Here is a 23052-nt window from a genome sequence, read left to right as displayed (position 1 = left end):
TTTAAAAGAAACATATATTTAATAAGATATATTTCAGGGAACCAGGCCACTCACAGTCACAGGAATGGAACCCGCCCCTATAGAGCTATAAATAATAGAGATGGTACCGGAATCCCCCTCCCATCCACTTGCATTGAGTCGCTCACCGCAGCGCATGAGGCGTTTTCGCCACCTTCTTCCAGGGTTGGAAAAGTGGTGGGTTATTATTATAATGTCATCGAATTGCATTCAATTCAACAGCGCTTTCATGAACATGAACGAGCACCGCGTGTGTGCGTGCGCATGCGTCACATACGCACCCACAGTGACGTCTATGGCCCAGTGTCGCTCGAGCTGCAGTACTTACTTTCGGCCACCGTGTCCATTTCGCTTTACATTCACCCATTCACACACACAATTTGGGGTTCAGTCGGTGTCTTGCCCTGCAAGGACACTTCGACAGGAGGAGCCGGGATTCGAACCGCCGACCCATGGGTCATTGGACGACCTGCTCTATCTCCTGAGCCACAGTCGCCCCTATTGTTAATATGATTAATGAATTGCCTTTTTTTATGGCGGATCCTTTGGTTTTGAAACCACTGAACGTTGTTGATCAGGAATAAAGGACTGAAGTGAATGATGTGACGGCATGGACACACACTGACATCAGGAGGGGGGGGTGTTACTGTTGTGTAATTTTCCCACTCCTCATCATTTTTCCATTCCCCTCAGAGTCTTAACTCCCCGATGTGCTCACATCGTAGAGAGACAGCTGGGGACAGTGATCTGTAGCCGGGGGGACAGTGAGAGAGGAGGAGAGGTGGTGTGTGGAGCTCTCTGCAGCCGGGGGGGACAGTGAGAGAGGAGGAGAGGTGGTGTGTGGAGCTCTCTGCAGCCGGGGGGGACAGTGAGAGAGGAGGAGAGGTGGTGTGTGGAGCTCTCTGCAGCCGGGGGGGACATGAGTGAGAGGGGAGGAGAGGCGAGGTGTGGAGCTCTCTGCAGCCGGGGGGACATGAGTGAGAGGGGAGGAGAGGCGAGGTGTGGAGCTCTCTGCAGCCGGGGGGACAGTGAGAGAGGAGGAGAGGTGGTTGTGTGGAGCTCTCTGCAGCCGGGGGGACAGTAGTGAGAGGGGAGGAGAGGTGGTGTGTGGAGCTCTCTGCAGCCGGGGGGGGACAGTGAGAGAGGAGGAGAGGCGGTGTGTGGAGCTCTCTGCAGCCGGGGAGGACAGTGAGAGGGGAGGAGAGGTGGGGTGTGGAGCTCTCTGCAGCCGGGGGGGACAGTGAGAGAGGAGGAGAGGCGGGGTGTGGAGCTCTCTGCAGCCGGGGGGGGGACAGTGAGAGGGGAGGAGAGGCGGGGTGTGGAGCTCTCTGCAGCCGGGGGGGACATGAGTGAGAGGGGAGGAGAGGCGAGGTGTGGAGCTCTCTGCAGCCGGGGGGACAGTGAGAGAGGAGGAGAGGTGGGGTGTGGAGCTCTCTGCAGCCGGGGGGACATGAGTGAGAGAGGAGGAGAGGTGGGGTGTGGAGCTCTCTGCAGCCGGGGGGACAGTGAGAGAGGAGGAGAGGCGGTGTGTGGAGCTCTCTGCAGCCGGGGAGGACAGTGAGAGAGGAGGAGAGGCGGTGTGTGGAGCTCTCTGCAGCCGGGGGGACAGTGAGAGAGGAGGAGAGGCGAGGTGTGGAGCTCTCTGCAGCCGGGGGGGGACAGTGAGAGGGGAGGAGAGGTGGTGTGTGGAGCTCTCTGCAGCCGGGGGGACATGAGTGAGAGGGGAGGAGAGGTGGGGTGTGGAGCTCTCTGCAGCCGGGGGGACAGTGACAGGATGGACGGGGGTCACAGACACGGGGGGGACATGCGCTCTCTTAGATTGTGACGGAAGTGGAAAAGAAATGACACAACAACAGGCGCTTCACCATAGGTGATGCCTCTCACCTTAGCCCCGGCCTCAACCTGCCATGTCTATTTTGGGCATGTAATTAAACATTTCAGTTTTTTTCCCCTTGCTTTGGAAATTGCAGATATATACTCACTGTATAAGATCTTTTCGCTGCGCAACCCCTTACACCTTTTGTCATTTTAAATTTTTGACATTTTTAGAGCTTGTATTTCTGGACATTTTTTTTTTAAATCCTGAGCTACTTATTTAGAAGGCATTTGTAGAATGGGCCTCAGCAGGTCCTAATGGGTGTAATGCTGCGGACACGCCCCTGGCCATGGATTGGATACCACGGTGCATCGTACTCCAGAGGTCGGGTCACATGGTTCTGTTTGACCAGAGGGTTAGTGGTTCAAAGCCCATCTGCATTAGGTCAGTCAGTTGGTCATGTGACTGACCACCGGTCACTGGTCTGTTCTACACCTTGACTTTTAACTGACGCTCTGTCGTTCAGAGAGAGAGAGAGAGAGAGAGGCTGACAACTCTGACCCATGTGCTTCTTGTACTCTTAATAACATCAAATATTCAACACTGTGTGTGTGTGTGTGTGTGTGTGTGTGTGTGTGTGTGTGTGTGTGTGTGTGTGTGTGTGTGTGTGTGTGTGTGTGTGTGTTCTCTGGTTACCTGAGTACACAGAGCAGTGAGAGCAGCAGGCGGACATGGAGGCTCGTTAAAGCCGAGATAAAAAGAGACATGACAATTGACAAAGACATACAGATAAATGGACAGACAGACAGACAGACAGTGTTGAGTGAGTGAACGTGTCAACGCACAGAAACCGACACCATGTTTAAGAAGAGGAAGATGCAAAAGGTATGTCAGGTGTACTGTAGGGGTGTGAGTGAGTGTGTGAGTGTGTGTGTGTGTGTGTGTGTGTGTGTGTGTGCAACAGGTAGCTCTCCATCTCTCACATTGGAAAGCTAGTTGTATCGAGTGATGTACTGCTATTGTTGTTGCGTCAAACACATGGTTACTTGAATAATATCATTTCTAAAAACGTCTAGGAGGACATATAGTTAGCAGGTTAGCTTAGCTATTTGAGCTGTGGCTGGTATAGTCATATATAGCCAGTTGGCTTTAGCAGTTTGACTTTAGGTCGCTATAAAAGCTAGCTCTCATCTTGTGGCTCAGACTGGTCAGTGACGGCCAATCAGCTGACAGGTGCTGGTTACTTTTCTTTTTCCCCATTGACTCGTCTTTACTCACGTGGAGCCAATCAGCTGCTGGCTTGCTCACAGACAACCGATGAGTTGTTGCAGGGGACGTCATCACCACGAGAGCTTGTGTGACGGGACATTTATTTTGTCAAGCTTGGTCTTTTGCCACATAGTACAAAATGTGAGTGGCAAATGATATTACAGAATGAGTGGTAGATGATATTGCCAGAAACTCTAGCCATAAATATGGACTCGGACCTATAGTACTCTAGTCTATAGTTTATGCTCTACAGTCTACAGACTATACACAAGCGTCAATGCAGGGTGGATATGGTCCAAGTCTATATTCCATGTTTGAGATTTCAATAACTGGGTCTTATCCGTAGGGTACGGTGCAATCATGCAGCACAGTGCAGTGCTTTTGATCGCACGTTACATGAACAAAATAAGAACATTTAATTGAAAGTAAGTGTGATTGCGCACCATGTGTCAGCAATTGGACAACTCAAAACCCCTCTCTGTGGTGGTGAGTCAGAAATGTAGTCTGCTATGTGGACACTGTTGGCCTCACGACTGAGGACTGTTGACCCCCCCCCCCCCCTCCCCCCCCCGGTTCTGAACCAGTACAAGGTCTTGTCCAGGCAGTAAACTGTCAGTCTGTTATGTTTCCCGCAGGACCGATGTTTGGCAGGCGGGGTTGTGTGTAGCTCGTCCTCCATTAAATGGACAGACTTTTATGAATCCTACTGGAGTGAAATGTGAAATATTCCAGTTCCTATATTGGCACCGACCGCAAGCCACGGTCCCCCCCCATGAGTCTTTAACTGTGACTTAAACGCCCCTCAATTCACATGTAACCCCTCCTCGACAACAGTTGCTCGCTTTTAAAATGGCCATTCTTAACCTTTTGTTTCATTTTGAGGACCCACACTTTGATATGCAGTAGGCCCCGCCTCACTATCTTTTTAAATGTATTGCTGGGACCATTTAAACTCTAGACGGGTAGACCTATAAGGGTCCTGGTTCCCAAACGATCAGTCATTTAGCTGGGGGACCCCCATGGAACCCCCTCAAGGACCCCTAGGGGGTCCCCGGGCCCCAGGTTGAGAGTCACTGCTCTAAAAATAGGAATAAGGAACAACCATCAGCACTCGACTTAAACGGGAAGTGATTTCTCTCTTTCTCTCTCTCTCTTTCACTCTCGAATGTTAACCCATTCTGACCTGGGATCAGATTCATACGAGGTTTCCACTGGACACACACTGGTCTGATTAACCCATTCTGACCTGAGATCAGATTCTATAAAAATGTCAGTCGTTCTTCGATTTTTCAAAAATGGCAGACCTACAAGCTCGTAGCGCGCCATGAGCTTGTAGATCTGCTATTTTTCAATAGCTAAAGCACGACATGATGCTAACACCAAAATGGGTTCCCGTTCAGAATGGGTTAAATCCTTCCAGTCTAGAAGAACCTCATCAAGGTAATCCTAACGTTTACTGTACTGTTGCTATCGTTCTGCTTATGAATAATTCTATTGTTCTGTATGTTGATGCTGTAGATCCATACGTAGTGTGTCAGTAGTCCCCCGTTATGACCTGAAGACGATTCTACAAGTGCCTTCTAAATCAGTAGTTCTCACACTTTGTCGTCATTCAAAAATGATTCTACATCTTTCTAACGCAACAAACAAACAATAGAAGATTTTTCTTTAATGTAAAAAAAAAAACGATGTAAAAGCTCGCAGCTGTGAGCTTCTATTTGCTATTTCTTTCTAATAACCGCAATTAAAAAAAAAAAATGCTTTCCCGGTTTTAAATCGGTTTAATAGTTGTAAATAAATATCCTTGTATGAACCTCGGCTCATAGTTGGTTAATATGAACATTCCGGCGTCTATGGCTGCTCATGAAAGGACAGAGCCTCGGCTCACGGCATTGACCTGATCTACTGTACAACCCGTAAAGCAACATCGTTGAGGTCAACAAAACGAAGCTGTCATTTGATAGAATCATGTGGCAGATGATGACCACACACACAGGAGTTTTTCCATTGCTGACATTAAATGGCTGAAGTCGGATATTATGTTTACAAAGCATTAGGTCCAACAATGTTGCTCTTTGTGTAGCTTAATTATACATATTATAGGCAAGAATACTATATTAACGCCAGGATAATATAATAATTTGGTATGCACTCTGTAATATTCTGGGACTTGTAAATAACACACTTGGAGAGCATTCAACATAGGTCTTTACTTCTTGACTCTTAATGCAGAACTGAACACACACTGACAGCACACTCAGAGGCTACAACAGGCTGCAGGGGATCTTGCTAATCAGCACAGGTGGAAATAATGTTCTCAATCAGTGGCATGATCTTTCACCTAGAAGACACTCTATTACTGACCGTGGCGGTATTTGCTACTGTATATTTGCCTGTCTATACCTTTGACACCTACGGTATGTTGCTGTTGCCTGTGCATTTTCCTAAGTATCAGAAGCAGTGGCCTCCATGGGGGCAGCGCCTCCCTTGGGGGAGCAGTCAGGGGTTATAGGTCTCGCTCTGGGACTACTTCGACACGTGGGCTTGGACGTGAACCGGGAACCTTCTGTTTCCCATGCGGCCTCTCAATCTATATACCACCGCTTCCCAAACTGTGGGGGACGGTCGGGACCCATTTGTGGGTCTCGAGCTAAAACGCTTGGGAACCACTGCTCTATACCCAGTCAGCTATATGTCAGATGTGAAAGTGGTTAACATAAATTACATTATTTTTGTTTTAATACAGTATTTTAATTACAGTAATGACAACAGATAATACAATAAAGCAGTATGGTTTGGGAATTTACCCCGAGTTTGATCAGAAACCGTGTTTTAAATAACACACCTTTCAGGGACGGATTAACGCCCACGAGGGCCCCTGGGGCCCCCCCACCCAAAGCGTGTATCATCTTTCTGACCTAAATTAACTACACGATCAACGGCAAACGAAGGTCCCCAGGAGCCCCTTGTCAGGGCCTCAAACTCGGTACCGCGCGGTCCAGTTTCCCAGGAGACCAAGCCCAGTTTCCCAGGAGCACCAAGGGCCCCTGGGCCACGGCCCCAAGCGGCCCAATGGCTATAAATTTGGCCACCGCTTTCCTCTGTTAAACCCATTTAGACCTGAGGACGCACCACTGATATAGGAACATATTCTGTCGTGTTTTAGAAGACCTTTGTAGAATCTGTTTTCAGGTCTCAGTGGGTTAAAGCTGCTCTTTGTGACCTTGTCTCACACTCTTCCATACACCACATTTCTGGGGCCCAACCCACTGATTGAGAAACTCGGGTACAGAGGACATGAGCGAGGGAGCGACAGCAGAGATGAGAGGATATATAAATATGTTTTTCTTCATTGCAACGCAGGTATGCTCGCGTGCGTGCGTGCGTGCGTGCGTGCGTGTGTGTCTGTGTGTGTGTCCGTGTCTCCGTGTGTGTGTGTGTGTGTGTGTGTGTGTGCGTGGATGATTTCATCGGTATTGTGTACACAGTGCAGCTGTTATTTCCATGCAGGTGAAACCAGAGAAGCACTCGGTCTCCACAGCGCTATACAGTACGTCATGGAGCCAGAACTGTTAGGAAGGATGCACTTGATTCACTGTTCATGTCTCTTGGGTGCATTATAGAGGAATCTTCACTGTTTATTTAACTCCTGAGAGTGTAAAATAGTCTGAACGGGTGAATTCAGGACAGCACTTAGGACTTTGCAGTGTTTTTGTTATGCTCACTGCCTCAATTTTGAGTATTTCCAATCTTAAGTACTTTTGCTTCTACTCCACTATACGATTCTTTGCAACGTTTTGTTACTTTGTAGATTTTGATTATCATTGCAAAACATACACATTTCCCACTTACGTCCTACTGTATATACATGGCCAAAGCCATTTGAAAATAGCCGATCTAGAAGCTCACAATGCGCTGTGCATGAGCTTGGGCCACGTCAAAGTCATGATAGGCAAGCAATCGGTGAAAACGGATTTACCGGAGAGATTCGGTGACGAGGCGGGGGGGAAAAAAAGGAGGAGTATAGAGTATAGACCAGACCTGAGTCATGAGGGACCCCCGCTCAACTGATAAACTGGTTGGTGGTGGTGGTGTGACCGACGTGCACTAGTTCCACATAGTCAAAGAAGTGCTGAGTGGAGCGGAGAGTCCTACGTATATAGCCTCGGGAGACCAATGAAAGCCAATGAAACTGATCAGATGACCAATGATATCCAATGAAATCAGCAGGAACTGGAGCACACACAGCCCAGGAAAAGTGTGGATAGGAGTGGGAGTGAACTACAGTGCAGATCGAGGGCCGTCGCTCCAAATGTGGTGACGTCCGTATTCTCCTCTTGTTTCCTACCGGGGGGGGGGGGGGGGAGGAGGAGGGGAGGTGTGGGCGGGGCTCTCATATCATGTGAACCAATAAGGATCCACCGGCTGATCCCGGCGGCACCCGCCCCCTCTACAGCAGACTGGCTATAGGTCCACCCGCCCCTCTATAGAGCGCCGCAGTCCCTCCCCCTTTCAGAAAAAGGAGTGGCCCTGCAGGAAATGAAAACCCAATGCATTCTCCCATCGGCACTTCTTATTTAATTTATTTAAAGACGGTCGCGCCGCGGACAAAGCCAACTCGGATCGTGACAAATCATGACAATGAATTTTGGGCCGATCAAATCATTAGAAAGAAGAAAAGAAAGTCAGGAGACAACACTATTTGTTTAGTTTTTCGTCTTACACATTATTTGATCGGCCCAAAACATTGTGTTCATTGTCATGGTTTGTCACGATCCGAGTTGGCTTTGTCAACCGTCTTTAAATAAATTAAGTGCCGATGGGAGAATGCATTGGGTTTTCATTTCCTGGGCCACTCGTTTTTCTGAAAGGGGGCGGGACTGCGGCGCTCTATAGCAGACTGGCTATAGGTCCACCCGCCCCCTCTACAGCAGACTGGCTATAGGTCCACCCGCCCCTCTACAGCAGACTGGCTATAGGTCCACCCTACTGTATAGCTGTGGTGACTCGTCGGGTCAGACCTCTCTAAGCTGGTGGTGGTGAGTCATCAGATCATAGCCCAGGCTGTGTGTGGCTGCCAATGTCTGCCCCCAGTGGGTCATGTGACTGACTGCACCATCGGTTTCACTAGTGAAGGTGCTGAACATTATATGACATGTGACAACAACCACATGGTTGAGAACGTTCTCAGACTACTGTGGGGATAACTGGCTCCTCTGTTGACGTTTCAATAGGGATTTATCTGATGGATTTCCTGATCTCTCTCTCGCTCTCTCTCTCTCTCTCTCTCTCTCTCGCTCTCTCTCTCTCTCTTCAGGCTCGGAGCTGTGATCCATTGGATGGTTCAGGTGAGCCAACCGCAGGGACTCATTCAGTGGTCGCTCCAGCCAACCACAAGATCAAAATGAACAAAAGGTATACACTCACGCACGCATGCACACACACACACACACACGCACGAGCGCACGCACATGGACATTTAATATAACTTATTATAATAAGTTCTCTTTCCTTCAAAGCAACTGACTTCTGAACTCACTCACACAACATTATATTTATTTACATTAACATGTAATCTACTGTAGAGAGTGAGCTGACCTACTGTTCTTACTGTTTGCTCAGTTGAGGCCAGCACTGTCCTATAAGACTCTAGTCTAAAAAGCGACTGTTTCTTCAGCTTTTCATCTGACCTAATCAACCAATCAACAATCACGTGGCTCTCATGTCACATGTAACGGCTCCGTCTATTGGCCAGGGCTGTGGCATTTTTGGGAAACTATATAAACGGTCTTGTCCCCTCCAGATTTCCAGGACCACGCACACACACACACACACACACACACACACACACACACACACACACACACACACACACACACATAAAGAGGAAATAACGTAGAGTGACTGATGTTGATGTCAGATGCTAAATCTTTAATCTCACACCTGACCGTGCATCGGTGATGAATGACAAGAGTGGATGAGTTGTGATGAAACCTTAACCCATTCTGAACGGGAACCCATTTTGGTGTCAGCATCATGTCATGCTTTAGCTATTGAAAAATAGCAGATCTACAAGCTCATAGCGCGCCACCGGGTGGCGCGCTACGAGCTTGTAGGTCTGCTGTTTTTGAAAAATCGAAGAACGACCGACATTTTTAGAATCTGATCTCGGGTCAGAATGGGTTAATCAGACCAGTGTGTGTCCAGTGGAAACCTCGTATGAATCTGATCTCAGGTCAGAATGGGTTAATGATCCCTGTGTGGAGACATTAGTCTGATTGATCTGTCAGGTTGGAACAGCAGCAGCACACACACGGGTACGACTACACCACCACTGTGTAGGACACTACATTCATGTGACATGTCTCTCTCTCACACACACACACACACACACACACACACACACTCTCTCACTCTCTCTCTCACACACTCTCTCTCTCTCTCTCTCTCTCTCTCTGTATATATATCCACTCTTTTCGGTTTTCATCCTGGGAATCAATAACACACACACTTTATGACTGTAAATCAGTTAAAACACACACACACACACACGCACGCACACACACACACACACACACACACACACACACACACACACACACACACACACACACACACACACACACACACACACACACACACACAGTCACACACTATGTACACTGCATACTGCCCATGGGAAATCGTGTTGAAAGTAAGTGTGTGTGTGTGTGTGTGTGTGTTGTTAAATTCATGGCTGATCTCCCATAGAACACCTCCTGAATGGAGTCATTCACTTGTTCGTTACTTTCCAACAGCTTGTATTGTAAAACACTCTCTGTAAACTGTAAACTGAGCTGAATAACACCCTGCTGTCACTTCTATTTCTGTGTGTGTGTGTGTGTGTGTGTGTGTGTGTGTGTGTGTGTGTGTGTGTGTGTGTGTGTGTGTGTGTGTGTGTGTGTGTGTGTCTGTCTCTCCAGGTTGTCGGTAGTGAAGGGTCACTTCCCTAAGCTGGCTGACTGTGCCCACTTCCACTATGACAATGTTGACTTTGGATCGACCGGTATACAGGTAGGTTTGTGTGTGTGTGTGTGCGTGTGCGTGTGCACACTGTATACACATGTGTGTATGTTATGGTATGAATAGTACTGACCTTCTTAATATATACAATGTATAGTGGTAGCAAAGCCCATCCCCCATCACGTTGCTTCCACTGATAATGCTAACTGGCGGGACACATGCGTGCGTCTGAGCAGTCTCTTCATTGCATTCATTCGGAGTACCATGATTCTTATGCCAGAATCCATCCTATACTATCGTACTATACTACTTCTAGTACTGTACAATATATTTTTAAATAGCTCTACGTTCCAATAAGAAATCATAACAATATCACTTACAGCGAGCGGCTTTAATTCTACTACTAATAGTGTTACTATACCACTACAACAAAAACTAGTTTCAAGATTCAAACTAAAGGTTTTATTGGTCAAATTCTCGTACATGTACAGTGTCATGCACTCTAGGGCAATACATGACAAAAAGGGAGTCCACACACAAGGCAAACCTTTTATATTATATATTTATTATTCTAAATTAAAATAAGTTAAGCAATACTCAAATAAACTGGTATGAGATGTGACAATGTCAGTGATCAGTCATGTATGCAGTGTATGGAGTGTGCTGTGTGTGAGTGTAAAAGGTGTGCAACTGCTTGAAAGGAAGGTAAGAGAGCTGGCTTGAGAGCATGGAAGGAGAGGCCCTTATATACTCTCCCAGACCACACCCCACTCAGGTGTACACAGTTGGCCTGACGGCCTGCTCCACTCTGCCCTAATCACCCAGGCTGCCTGCTAGCCTACTGTGCAGAGGCAGAGGGGGCAGGGCCGTCACAACAGCATGCGCATTGAAACATTGGCGAAGTGTCGAACACGTCGAGCTCGTTAGTTATTTATGTGAGCAACACTCGTGCAAATCGGGGGGCGCCCTTTCTTCAGCACGACAATAAGATAATATTTAATATTCTGACATGTAATTCAACATTTTGTGTATATCTCTGCTGTCGGGAGGAAACCTCATAACTCCAAAATGTTCATTTTTCAGGAAATGAGAAATATACATTTTTCAGGAAATTAAGAAAATCATATATTTTGCAGGTGCGAAGCTTGGGTATAGGACATGTAACTTGCATAGCTTATGCATAGAACCTCGCCTTGGGGTTTGACAATTTAACTGTTTCTAAAACTGCGCTTTTTAGATGCTAATCACTTTATCTATAGCCTCAGAAACCCAGACGTTTTTATTTCCAGGAAGAAGGGGAGAAAAAAAAGTCTGGGCTTGAGTCCACTTCAATTCGGCATACAGTAGCACTAACGTCTAAAGCTCTCTCTCTCTGCTGATTTCTGATCGTCTGCAGCTTTGTTAAATAGACGCACACACGGACGGACGGACGGACGTACGTACACACACACACACACACACACACACACACACACACACACACACTCCTCTTTGTCGCTCTAATTCATTAGTCTCATATCCTACAGCTGCGTCTATAGTTTCTCCCGGTGCATCCTGCCGGGAGCTGCCTAATATGCCATAGAAAGCATAGGTCAGTTCCAGTCTACTTTATCTGTGGTCTTCTGCCATGCTGTTATTTGTCGTTTCTGTTCAGCTCAAATAATAGGCCTAGCCTCGCTTTTGATTTGATTTTCAGTCCGCTATTAAATCAGACATGCAGACCAATGGGCCCGGGGGGCATCAATTTATAGCAGCCGTCCTCCTTTCAAATAGTGTCGCGTTAACCACATGTGTGATTGATTCATGTCTACTCAAAGCCAAAGAGTGAACGTGTGCCTAGTGCCTACTCAAGGCGAATGAGTTTTGACCCAAAACGCAACGTGGGAAAAGATAATAAGAGATAAATGCATTTTCTAAATATGATAGCGTGGTGGGGCGGGCAGCATGCAACATGTTCACTTTTTGGTTCATTTCCGCTTGTATTCTCAACCAACCTCAGCAACCTATAGAACCATGCATACGTTGGCGAAGAGCGCGACCTATCATAAACCACTGAGAAGACCACATGACCGAGTTCTCCATCAACGGCAGGGAATGCATATTTATGTTCCCCCATGTTTCATGTTTTCAAGAAATACATGGAAAAAGGTCACGCAAGGTGTATATTTTCCCTGACACAAATAAATAAACGTTGCAAACAACGCATGTCACGATGACACAGCGTATAGCCAGCATATTTCCACCCAGAGAGACAGGACCTTTTATATGACATAATAACAAACAGTTATTTGTTTTTCTAGCAGCTGACAAACCGTAAAAAAAATGCACGCACGCACGCGCACACAGACACACACACACTGTCATCCATTATTCAGCAGCATTTTACTACTCTGCTACAGTATAGGAGACAATACCTCTTCCTGCTGGAATATAAGCTGCCCTGTTTGTGGACAGCTGCTGTGTGCGTGTGCGTGCATGCGCTGTGCGTGTGTGTGTGTGCGTCTGTGTGTTTTTGCGTGCGAGTTTTTGCGTGCGAGCCCTCAAGAAAGAAGAAAGATGAAAGGGGACTAAGTACATAATGTACCTCTCTCTGATATGAGGAACATGCCTCTTGCCTTGACCCTCTTTTCTTCTTTCACTATCTCCTCTCCTGTTTGCATCTCCGCTCTCTTCCTCTCCTCCATATCGGAATGTTGATGTTGAAAAGATATCCTCTTTGATTCTATATCTATGGGTGTTTTATTGTTTAATCAAGCATCCAGCTGATTACAGGCCGGTATACAGTCGATTGTGTTTAACCAGTGAGATGAACAACAGATAACCTGTCACATGTTGTACCTTATACCCGCATGATATTGAGATCTGAGAGTGACTCACTCTCTCAATGCGATCCAAAAACAAGATCTTGAAAAATGGTATATAACACATTTAGGCCTGACATTGAAAAAAAAGAGAAAATTTGTGCCGCATTTTCACAATTTTTCAAAAAATAGCAGACCTACAAGCTCGTAGCGCGCCACTTGGTGACACGCTATGAGCTTGTAGATCTGCTATTTTTCAATATCTAAAGTATAACATAATGCTTAGTTACAACAGCAAAAGGGGTTCCCCGCCCAGAATGGGATGAACAACAAACTGAGAACCTTCAAACCCATCCTCTCTGGGTCCAGCGCACGACTCCAAATAATGCATGCAGGGCAGAATTAGGATGATACGCCACTCATAATCAAAAATAAAAACAGAGAGCCTATACATTTTATAACCACCTTAAAGAAAGTGACCCAGATGCACTCCCAGAGACACTCAACACACACAGAGAAAACCTGTCTAGAGAGATGCCTCCTCCTCAGCCAGCTGGTTCCTGGAACTCTTGAGCACAAACACAAGCAGAGCCACCAGATAGAAAACTCACGGAACTAAACCAACTTATACAATAGTGAAAGGAAAGCTATAGGGGCTTTAGGCAGTGGCTCAGAGGTACGTAGAGTGGCCGGATGGTAACCGCAAGGTTGCCAGTTCGAACCCTGTGGGCTCCCCCAGAGTTAGTGTCGAAGTGTCCTCGAGCAAGACTCTGAAGCCCTAATTGCTCCTTTATATGCTGCTCGGTGCCTTGCATGCATGGTTTCCAGCCGCCATCGGTGTATGAATGCGTGTGCGAATGGGTGAACGTAATGCACAATCTATGTAAAGCGCCTTGGATAAAGGCGCTATATATAAATGCACCATTTACCAACGCTACACAGCCGACTGAAAGAATAAGCAACAAAAAAGCAGAGCAAACTAGAATGCCGTTTGGCCCTAAACAGAGAATACACTGGCACAATACCTGAGCACTGTGACCGACCCCAAAACAAATACAAATCTTGACTAGATACAGACTCTGTGAGTATATACAGTCTTGTGATCGAGAATGGCCGTCATAAGGTTTCCCTAGAGAAAAACAGACTGTGTGTACCCACACTGCACACAATTAAGTGGAAAACTGCAGCTAGATTTCCTAGCCGAACATCAGAGACACATACATATACTGTATACTTCCCACAGATTACAATCACGGCAAGGGATAGCTTGAAAACATGACGTCGACGATGTCCCGTGATGACACAGGTGCATGCTGGGAAGCTGAAGCCCAAGTTTTTCATGCAGTAAAACCCATACCACTTCTCTTTATGCCCAGAATGTCAATGCCCCCCCCCGCCCCCTTCTGACAAAATGATGAATGGTTCCAGTCTTGAGTGCTTCAAAGAAAGAAAGAAAGAAAATAACATGTAATAGTCCATTCACAGGCTTGCTTCAAGTCCTTCATTACTCAATGATTATGATTGGCCAGTGCCAACTGTAGTAAAGTAAAGTTTACTTTTCGCATACTAATAATAATAATCTTAATACCACCTATTCATGTGTCTTAAAAACGCTTTTTTTTCTATCTAGATATTAAGAGTTGTGTGTGTGTGTGTGTGTGTGTGTGTGTGTGTGTGTGTGTGTGTGTGTAGCTGCAGTATTACAGCGATCAGAGTGAAACCAACTGGACGTCCTCAGCCAAAGACATTGTCTTCATGGTACAGGTCACATGTCAGGTAAGATACACACACGCACACACACACACACACACACACACACACACTGGTATCCTTCCAACAACTCGTGGGGGAGCTACACAGAGCATTGTCTCAACTGTTTCTCAACCATGTCAGTGAAATTAGCTGGATCTGTCAGATGAAACATTTTACTGGGGGTGAAGGAGTCACATACTGACCTTAGAGAAGCTGCTTGTGTGTCTTTGTATGAAGACACGGAGGTTAGCTGAGGTGCATGCATACTTAGTTTAGACTAGTCATTGGTTTAGACATGGGTTAAGGTTCGGTTTAGGTGTGCTGCACCCGTGGGAGGTTAGGGTTAGGGACTGAGAGTTTGAGATAGGTTGTAGTTGTAGGACTAATGACTGGTTTAACCAAATGACTAGTCTAAACCAAAAACTGTCTAAACGAAGTACTGCACCCGGTTAGCTACTAGCTTAACCACTCTTAAAGCCTATATACGGGTGCAGTACTTAGTTTAGACAGTTTTTGGTTCAGACTAGTCATTGGTTAGACCAGTCATTAGTCTTACAACTACTAGCTAGCCCCTCCTATATACAGGTTTAATGTTTTTCTTTAAACAAACATTAAAAACGCCATTGAAATGGACAGAGTTTAATGTTTGTTTTGTCCACGTTTGTTTTGTCTGATAATTACATCATGCTGTATATATTGCGCCCCTCACTTCACACAGGTGTGATTTTTTTCCCCTCTACTACACACAATATCTTTTTGCTGAATGTTCGCCAACAAAATAGGGATGCTAGAGACGGGGTTCATTTGGTTAAGCACAAAAAAATGTACCCAAAGTACCCAAAATCCTGAAACATTAAACGATTACCGATTCTCTTTAACATTACAAAATAATGCATAGGCCAACGTTTATAGGAATAAAAGCTGAACGTGCAATTTCCTTTGATACTCCTGAATGCCGCTGACAGTTCTGCAGACTGTGAAACTCCACAAATATCCCCGTTTCAACCGCTTTGAAAACACCCCCCGTAGCGTAAGAGCACAGCGCCGGCTACAGAAGATGGAGAAGTGCTGACACAACAGGGCTCCTGTTTTTGCGAACGCAGTGAGCACTAACTATGAGACCTAGCAGATCATGTCTGTCTGTCTGTCTGTCTGTCTGTGTGTGTCTGTCTGTCCCGCTGTTACACCACCTGCCCGCCACCAGAGGGCACAGCTGTATCACACACACACACACACACACACACACCTTAACTTAAAAAACTTAACTTTAAAAAAAACTTAACTTAAAAAAACTTAACTTAAAAAAAACTTAACTTAAAAAAAACTTAACTTAAAAATTATTAACTTAAAAAAAATAACACACACACACCTTAACTTAAAAAAACTTAACTTAAAAAAAATTAACTTAAAAAAAACGTAACTTAAAAAAAACGTAACTTAAAAAAAAAAAAACTTAAAAAAAATCTTAAAAAAACACAAATATGTACGAGCTGCGTTCGCTTCCCGCGTTTGCGCGTCTTACTTGTGTAGCTGAACCAAACCTTTCCAATGAGTTCTTGTAGATCGGTGGTTTTCAAACTTTTTCTCACATCGAGGCCCATTGTTTATTCAGCATTATTCTGCAGAGCCACGTTGGACCACCGTTTGATGAGATTTAACCTCTCGGAAACCCAAAAATAAAGAATATTTTGTTCGTTCGTCTGGATAAGATTCTGTCCACAATTCCATGCTGTGTTGATGTTGGTGCCAATTGTGTAGACTTCTTGTAAATTACGTAATGCTAGATGTTTAACGATAATTTAACTCTTGAGAGTTAAAGATCATTTTACACACTCTCGAGAGTTAAAGGTAGAGTAAGTGATTTCACTCAAAAAACCTTAGGTTTCGTTTTTGGCTGTGGGACCTAAGCCTTCGTCCAATCAGGATAGAGAGTCAAAAACGAAACCTAAGGTTTTTTGACCCCCAGGGGTTAACTGGGGACAGGGAGGAACTCCTTATATGGTCAGCACACTCTATAGTAGAGAGGATTATCACAACAAAACAAAACAAAAATGATATTTGAATTTAGTGAAATCACTTACTCTACTTTTAATTAAAAAGCTATTTGGTTACCAACTGGACCACTGGTTGAAAACCACTGAGGTAGATGGCGGATTGATTTTGATACATCGAATCTATACCGCAGGGCGATAAGATTAAAGCATTTAGGTTTAACCACTCAATCATTAATTTTTTCATGATCAGTACTTTTATCAAGCGCTATCATCATAAATATCAGTCAGTCAATCCCACAGTGAGTATAATTAGGAATATACAATGTAACCACCGTTTAAAAAAATATATATATACCGGCAGCAGTTCGCCTTAGCGGCCTCTAATTATGATTAGTGAATATCCCAGTAGTAAAAAAAAAATCACACCTGTGTGAACCAAGTGGCGCAACTCCCCTCTCTAAAAGATGAATAACTCCTAATCTACGGAGCTCTCCATGGTTTGGTCCATTAGCGCGATTTCCGGAGGTTTTTGCTGATAATCCGGTGGTCTAGATGGAAACATTGGTGCTTTCTAGAGCAACGATGGCTATATTTTAGCTCGCTAGCATTGACGCTATTTATCTAGCAACAACATCCACACACGGGTGCGGGTGCACGCGCACATGCACGGCACTACACACACGCGGGTGCGTGCGCACATACTTCTGTCGTTCCAATTTCACGCATGCGCACACCACTCGTGCTCATTTGACGTACCTACATCACAAACAAACAGGTACACGGACTTGCGAGCTGGTTGTAGAAGTGGTTGCACCACTTAAAAAAAAACGCCAGAGTTATGAGCACGAGTCATTAATTCACTGACATTAGTTGAACGCCTGGTGACTATATCGGCACAAATGTAACATCTGATCTCCTGGTCTTCTTTGCATCATGGGACGATTAATCTGCTGCTGGTGCTTGTCATGGACCAGGTGGCAGGGATTCATCGTCAAGATAGATTATATGTAGTATTATATGTAAACCCTTTCCAAAAACCTTGGAATAGAACTGTATGAGTGAATACATCTCGATATGAATAGCAATTCCTTACAGGGATATTTCACTTTAAAAAAATAATTGTCATTTTATCAGGCTTTTCAGAATCTTGAATCGGAAGCCTTTATTGTGACAATCATGTAAACATTTTGGTGGACAGCAGAGTGCAGTTACAACACTCGGACAAGTGCAAAACAGGACAAACCTAGTGCAAAAACAACCTATAGTGCAATGAATAGTGAATAAACGTAAAGTGCAGAGAGTTCAATTGTTCAGGTCAGACGGCACAAGTCGTTTTGTGAACAGTTTTTAAGTTAGTTGATTCAGTGTTCTTATGTAAAGCGCTTTGGGTATTTAGAAAAGCGCCATATACATTTGAGCTATTATTAATTATTATTATTAGTAGTAGTAGTAGATATTTGATGTCTGACTTTATCAGACACGTCGCCTTCCTATACGTGACGTCAAATTGTAACGTCAAATTCCTTTTTTATTTTATTTTTTATTTTATAATATTTGTTTTATTTGGAAAGTGCAATACAATACATTGGTTGGAAACATTGGTTTATTTTTCAGCGATCCTATTTGTTAGTTTCAAAGTAATTATATTATTACACAAGAGGGGGTGTGTGTTATCGAGAGTATTGGAACGCCAGTGATGCGTTCAAGAACAAGGCGGCGCAGGAATTCCGCAAGCATCACTTGCAAGCACACTGCGTCACTGAAGTGAAATGCAGTGAAATGAATAACATTATCCTCCTAAAGAAAGAATGATCGTTCTGTCTGTCTGTGGGTATTTCAGGAGAATGATCTTTCCGTCTATGTCTGTGGGTATTTCAGGGTGATGATCGTTCTCTCTGTGTCTGTGGGTATTTCAGGGTAATGGTCGTTCTCTCTGTGTCTGTGGGTATTTCAGGGTAATGATCGTTCTCTCTGTGTCTGTGGGTATTTCAGGGTAATGATCCTTCTCTCTGTGTCTGTGGGTATTTCAGGGTAATGATCGTTCTCTCTGTGTCTGTGGGTATTTCAGCGTAATGATCCTTCTCTCTGTGTCTGTGGGTATTTCAGGGGAAGTCCTGGATGGTCCGGAGGTCTTATGAGGAGTTCAGCACACTGGACGCCCACCTGCACCAATGCATCTATGACAGGAGATACTCGCAGCTCGCAGCTCTACCGTCTCTGGCACAGATAGGAGACAGGACAGAGGTACAGACACACAGCCTTACACACACACACACACACACACACACACACACACATTCACTCTCACCCACACGCACGTCGCACACAACCACACCACACAGACACACTATGATTAGCACGCTGATGATGAGTCATGTTTTATGATCACATACCATTCCACAGTGAACTGAACATGAGGCGACATAACGGAATATGAAAGCATGCAGTCACATGACCACTGTCACCACTAATACTCTCCATGTGTCTCTCTCTCGCTCTCTCTCTCTCTCTCTCTCCCACTCTCTGGGTCCTCTCTCTCTCTCTCTCTCTCTCTCCCACTCTCTGGGTCCTCTCTCTCTCACTGTCTCTCCCACTCTCTGGGTCCTCTCTCTCTCTCTCTCTCTCTCTCTGTGTCTCTCTGTCTGTCTGTCCCATCAGATACTGTGTCCCCTGCTGTCAGAGTATCTCAGTCGTCTGTCCATCATCTTGGACGACAAGCTGAACTGCGGTCCCGTCCTCACGTGGATGGAGGTGAGATTGTTGGGAGGAAATGGTGATGATGCCCGCCAAAAGGCTTGGCACGGAGTAATATAGTAAGAGAGTGGCGACACTAGCGTTTGTAACAATGGAATGCGGAAGTGCTCATTCTATCTCAATGGGATAGTTCCAGCCATAGGAGCAATGTTTGGAACTATAGCCCATCAATGTTATAATAGTTGGGTTTTTTTTCATTATAATTTAGTTTTAGTTAGTTTTGACTTTTTTTTCCTAATTCAGTTTGTGTTAGTTTAGTGAAAATGCTTAGTTTTAGTTTAGTTTAGTTATAGTTTAGTTTTAGTTTTTTTCATACTTTGGTTTATTTGTCAGGTATAGGATTAAAAAAAGATCAGAGTAAGTATTGTGTAATAAAACCTAACAAAAATATACCATTTAAAAAATATAAACTCAAGTTCAGAAACGTAACTTTGGTCCTTTATTTCTCCACTTTGATAATACCAATTGGTATTGTGTTTTATATCATTTTAATCGTTGTTGTAAGTAAGGATCAGGCATTAGTGGAACGAGCAACACAGCTAAATGTGTGGGTAGCGCCCCCCCCAAAAAAACTGCCAAAATTGCAAATGGTTGGTATACCAACCCTTGCTTTGAGTTGCTTAGTGGATTGGATGATTGCACTCCTCCAACATTAATAAGGAAAAAAACAACAGCTGGTTCTGTTGGTTACACATACAGCACGTACACTCGTACAGCACGCCCACGCTGATCCCACAAGTGTTCAATCGTGTTGAGGTCTGGACTCACGGCATCCTCTCCACTCCTACATTGTGATAATGGCTCTACGGGGCGAGCGTGGTCATCCTGAAGGATGCCGTTATAGGTCCCAGATTCTGAAGATATGGGATCGCCACTGGCTCCAGAATCTCACTGCATTGAGACTGCCTTTAATGTTGTGAAGTTCTGTGTTTCCCGTGAGAGAGATACTGTTCCATACCAAACCAAGCTGTTGTTGGCAAGGGTGAATACCAACCACTTGCCAATTTTGGGCAAATGTTTTGGGGGCGCTACCCACACATTTAGCCGTGTTGCTCATTCCACGAATGCCCGATCCTTATACAAATAGGCCTACATACCCTTGAGACGCACTCCGCATATTTTACGATCATCCTTTTTCAGTCGGTGTCAGTTTCAGGCAGTGCAGAACGTAAACAAGCGACGTAAAAGCTATACATGCTGCCGTACGGTGCTGAAAACTGCCGTAAAACATGTTGGGAGAAATGAGGAAATTAATCGAATGCATTTAAAAGGATTATATTATAAATATCTGAAAGGCATATAAATATTGATAAAAACTAAGGGTATTTTGTCTATAATTTCAGTTCGTTTTAGTTTAGTTTCGAGGACACACAATACAGTTTCAGTTTAGTTATCGTTTATTTATTTATTATTAGTTTCAGTTAACTAAAATGTTTTTTATTTTATTCTAGTTTTCGGGTTTTTTAGTTAGTTTTTTGTTAACTATTATAAGTTGTAGCCCATAGGCACCCGCTTTGTGGCGAGATCAAAGCATGTCGCTACTCTCCTACTCTACACTCTGGCATGGGCTGGACACAGTGTTGTCTTTATTATACTACTTACTTTATCATGGCTGGACACAATGTACCGTGTCTTTAAACTACTTACTTTATCATGGCTTTATCACTTACTTACTTTATCATGGCTGGACACAGTGTACAGCACGCTGCTCTGAGGTTTATCACCACAGCTCTCATTCTTTCATTTAGTGGTTCCCCGGGACACAAACTTAGTGAGAATAGCAGATCTACAAGCTCGGGAACTGCGTCTCTTGGCGCCGCGTTGTGAGATTACATATCGGCTGTTTTCACTTAACTTCTTAAGCATTTGTTTTTCTATAATTGATGGAATTTATTTTGTTTCTTTTATTTCTTCGTGAAATTACCGAAGAAAATAAATAATTGAATTTGTTCTTAATTCATGAAAAAAAGTTGTTTTATTTGGGAATGTTTTTTTTTTTTTTAATGTTTTTGAAATGATAATAATTAAAAACTAACCGTAGAAAACCAAAGCTAAATGGACCCATAAAAATATATGCCACAAATGGGGAAACGGTGGTTTAATCCTAAACCTAGTTGACCACTGGTGACGTGCGGACGAAATGAGCCAATCTGCTCTAAGCTATAAATCAGGCTTCGCTCATCATTGCACTGTACATGTACTGTACAGCGTCGCTGGAAACCTTGGAAGCCCAAAACCGTTATTTTTCAAGATAAAAAAAAAAAAAAAAAAAAAGATTTAACCCATTCTGACCTGAGATCAGTCTTCTACATCCTGACAGTTCTCTGAAAAAGCTATGTTTCTATGTCAGTCGTTCTTTGATTTAAAAAAAAAAATAGCACACCTACAAGCTTGTAGATCTGCTATGAGCTTGTAGATCTGCTATTTTTCAATAGCTAAAGCATGACATAATGCTAACACAAAAATGTTGATCTGCAAGCTCACTCAACGCAACTCAACTCAAACTCTATTCATATGGCACGGCACGTATCACAGCGAGCAATGGTCGACCAAAGTGCTGTACAAGGTTAAAAAAAATAGAAAAGACAGAACAGTACATGTATGCAAACGTAACATAAGTGCACATGGCAACAATATGGAGGAAGCAGATAGACGAAATAAGAATAAATAGAGCTAAAGGCAAGTATACCATTTACGTAATCAGGCATTGTCGAAGGCCACAGAGAAAAAGTGAGTCTTTTAACCCATTCTGGACTGAGGTCGATAAAAAAAAAAAAAGCCTGAATAGGGACTCACAAGTCACAACGCCTCGTGTTGTAGACCTCGATCTGCTATTCTCACTGCTTTTGTGCAACACTCTTGTATGATGAAGTATAGGCCCATTCTGCCAATAATCATAATTATTCTTTGAGAGACACATCCAAGATTCTTTGCTGTAGATGAGGTCTGCATACTTAGTCTTGGGACACATGTGTGGCGCCCTCTGGTGGACAGATCCACATACAGTCAGGAATATCTAAATCTAAAGGTAGAAAGTCCTACGGTCAGGTGTGTGTGGACTGTGGGTGGACTGTGTGTGTGTGGACTGTGGGTGGACTGTGTGTGTGTGGACTGTGTGTGTGGACTGTGTGTGCCTTCTCAGATGTCACAGCTAATACACCAGATATTGTTGTTGTTAATGAGGACAGTAGAGAAGTGACCATTTTGGAAGATGCATGTACATTTGACCACAGTCCGGAAGAGGCATTTCTTACCAAGTATACCAGCGTCTTAAGGATGCTATTATACAGCTTGGCTACAGGTGTAAAGTACTTGTGTTCATATTTGGAAGCCTTGGTATTGTCCATAAATCAGTCGTGGGGGGGGGGGCCTGCAGATTGCAGGCATGCCCAATAAGCCGAGAGCTATTCAGGCATCGGCAAAAAATCTGTTCAGTGTCTGCAATAATTGTCAGTCGTCATATAAGTTTCCACTATTGTTTGTGTTCAAGAATTTCTTGTAAAATGTGAATGCAAATAAAGATGTTAAGTGTGCGTGTGTGTGTGTGTGTGTGTGTGTGTGTGTGTGTGTGTGTGTGTGTGTGCGCGTGTGTGTGTTCTCGTGTGTGTGTGTCAGATTGACAACAGAGGGAACCGTTTCCTGTTGA

The 23052-nt window shown here is 44.4% G+C and overlaps 1 protein-coding gene across 5 annotated transcripts in view; it reads left to right on the top strand.

Annotated features, from left to right (window-relative positions):
- Nucleotides 1-23052, top strand: part of arhgap33 (Rho GTPase activating protein 33) — a 68621-nt gene that overhangs the window by 19537 nt on the left and 26032 nt on the right. For 4 of the 5 annotated variants that reach the window (XM_080767202.1, XM_080767201.1, XM_080767204.1 and 1 more), the window contains exons 2-7: nucleotides 8421-8518; nucleotides 10066-10156; nucleotides 14599-14682; nucleotides 18759-18896; nucleotides 19311-19403; nucleotides 23022-23052. The exon at nucleotides 23022-23052 is cut by the window's right edge and continues 92 nt beyond it. In XM_080767202.1, coding sequence (XP_080623328.1) covers nucleotides 8421-8518; nucleotides 10066-10156; nucleotides 14599-14682; nucleotides 18759-18896; nucleotides 19311-19403; nucleotides 23022-23052 — 535 coding nt within the window. Of the gene's footprint in view, nucleotides 1-4513; nucleotides 4544-8420; nucleotides 8519-10065; nucleotides 10157-14598; nucleotides 14683-18758; nucleotides 18897-19310; nucleotides 19404-23021 lie in introns of those variants that run through there. The other variant, XM_080767203.1, reaches the window with a different exon arrangement.

The sequence above is a fragment of the Protomyctophum bolini genome (genome assembly GCF_963924005.1).
Source record: "Protomyctophum bolini genome assembly, chromosome: 7".
Classification (NCBI taxonomy): domain Eukaryota; kingdom Metazoa; phylum Chordata; class Actinopteri; order Myctophiformes; family Myctophidae; genus Protomyctophum; species Protomyctophum bolini.
The sequence above is the reverse complement of the archived record's forward strand: the minus strand, read 5'-3'. Positions and strand labels throughout refer to the sequence as shown.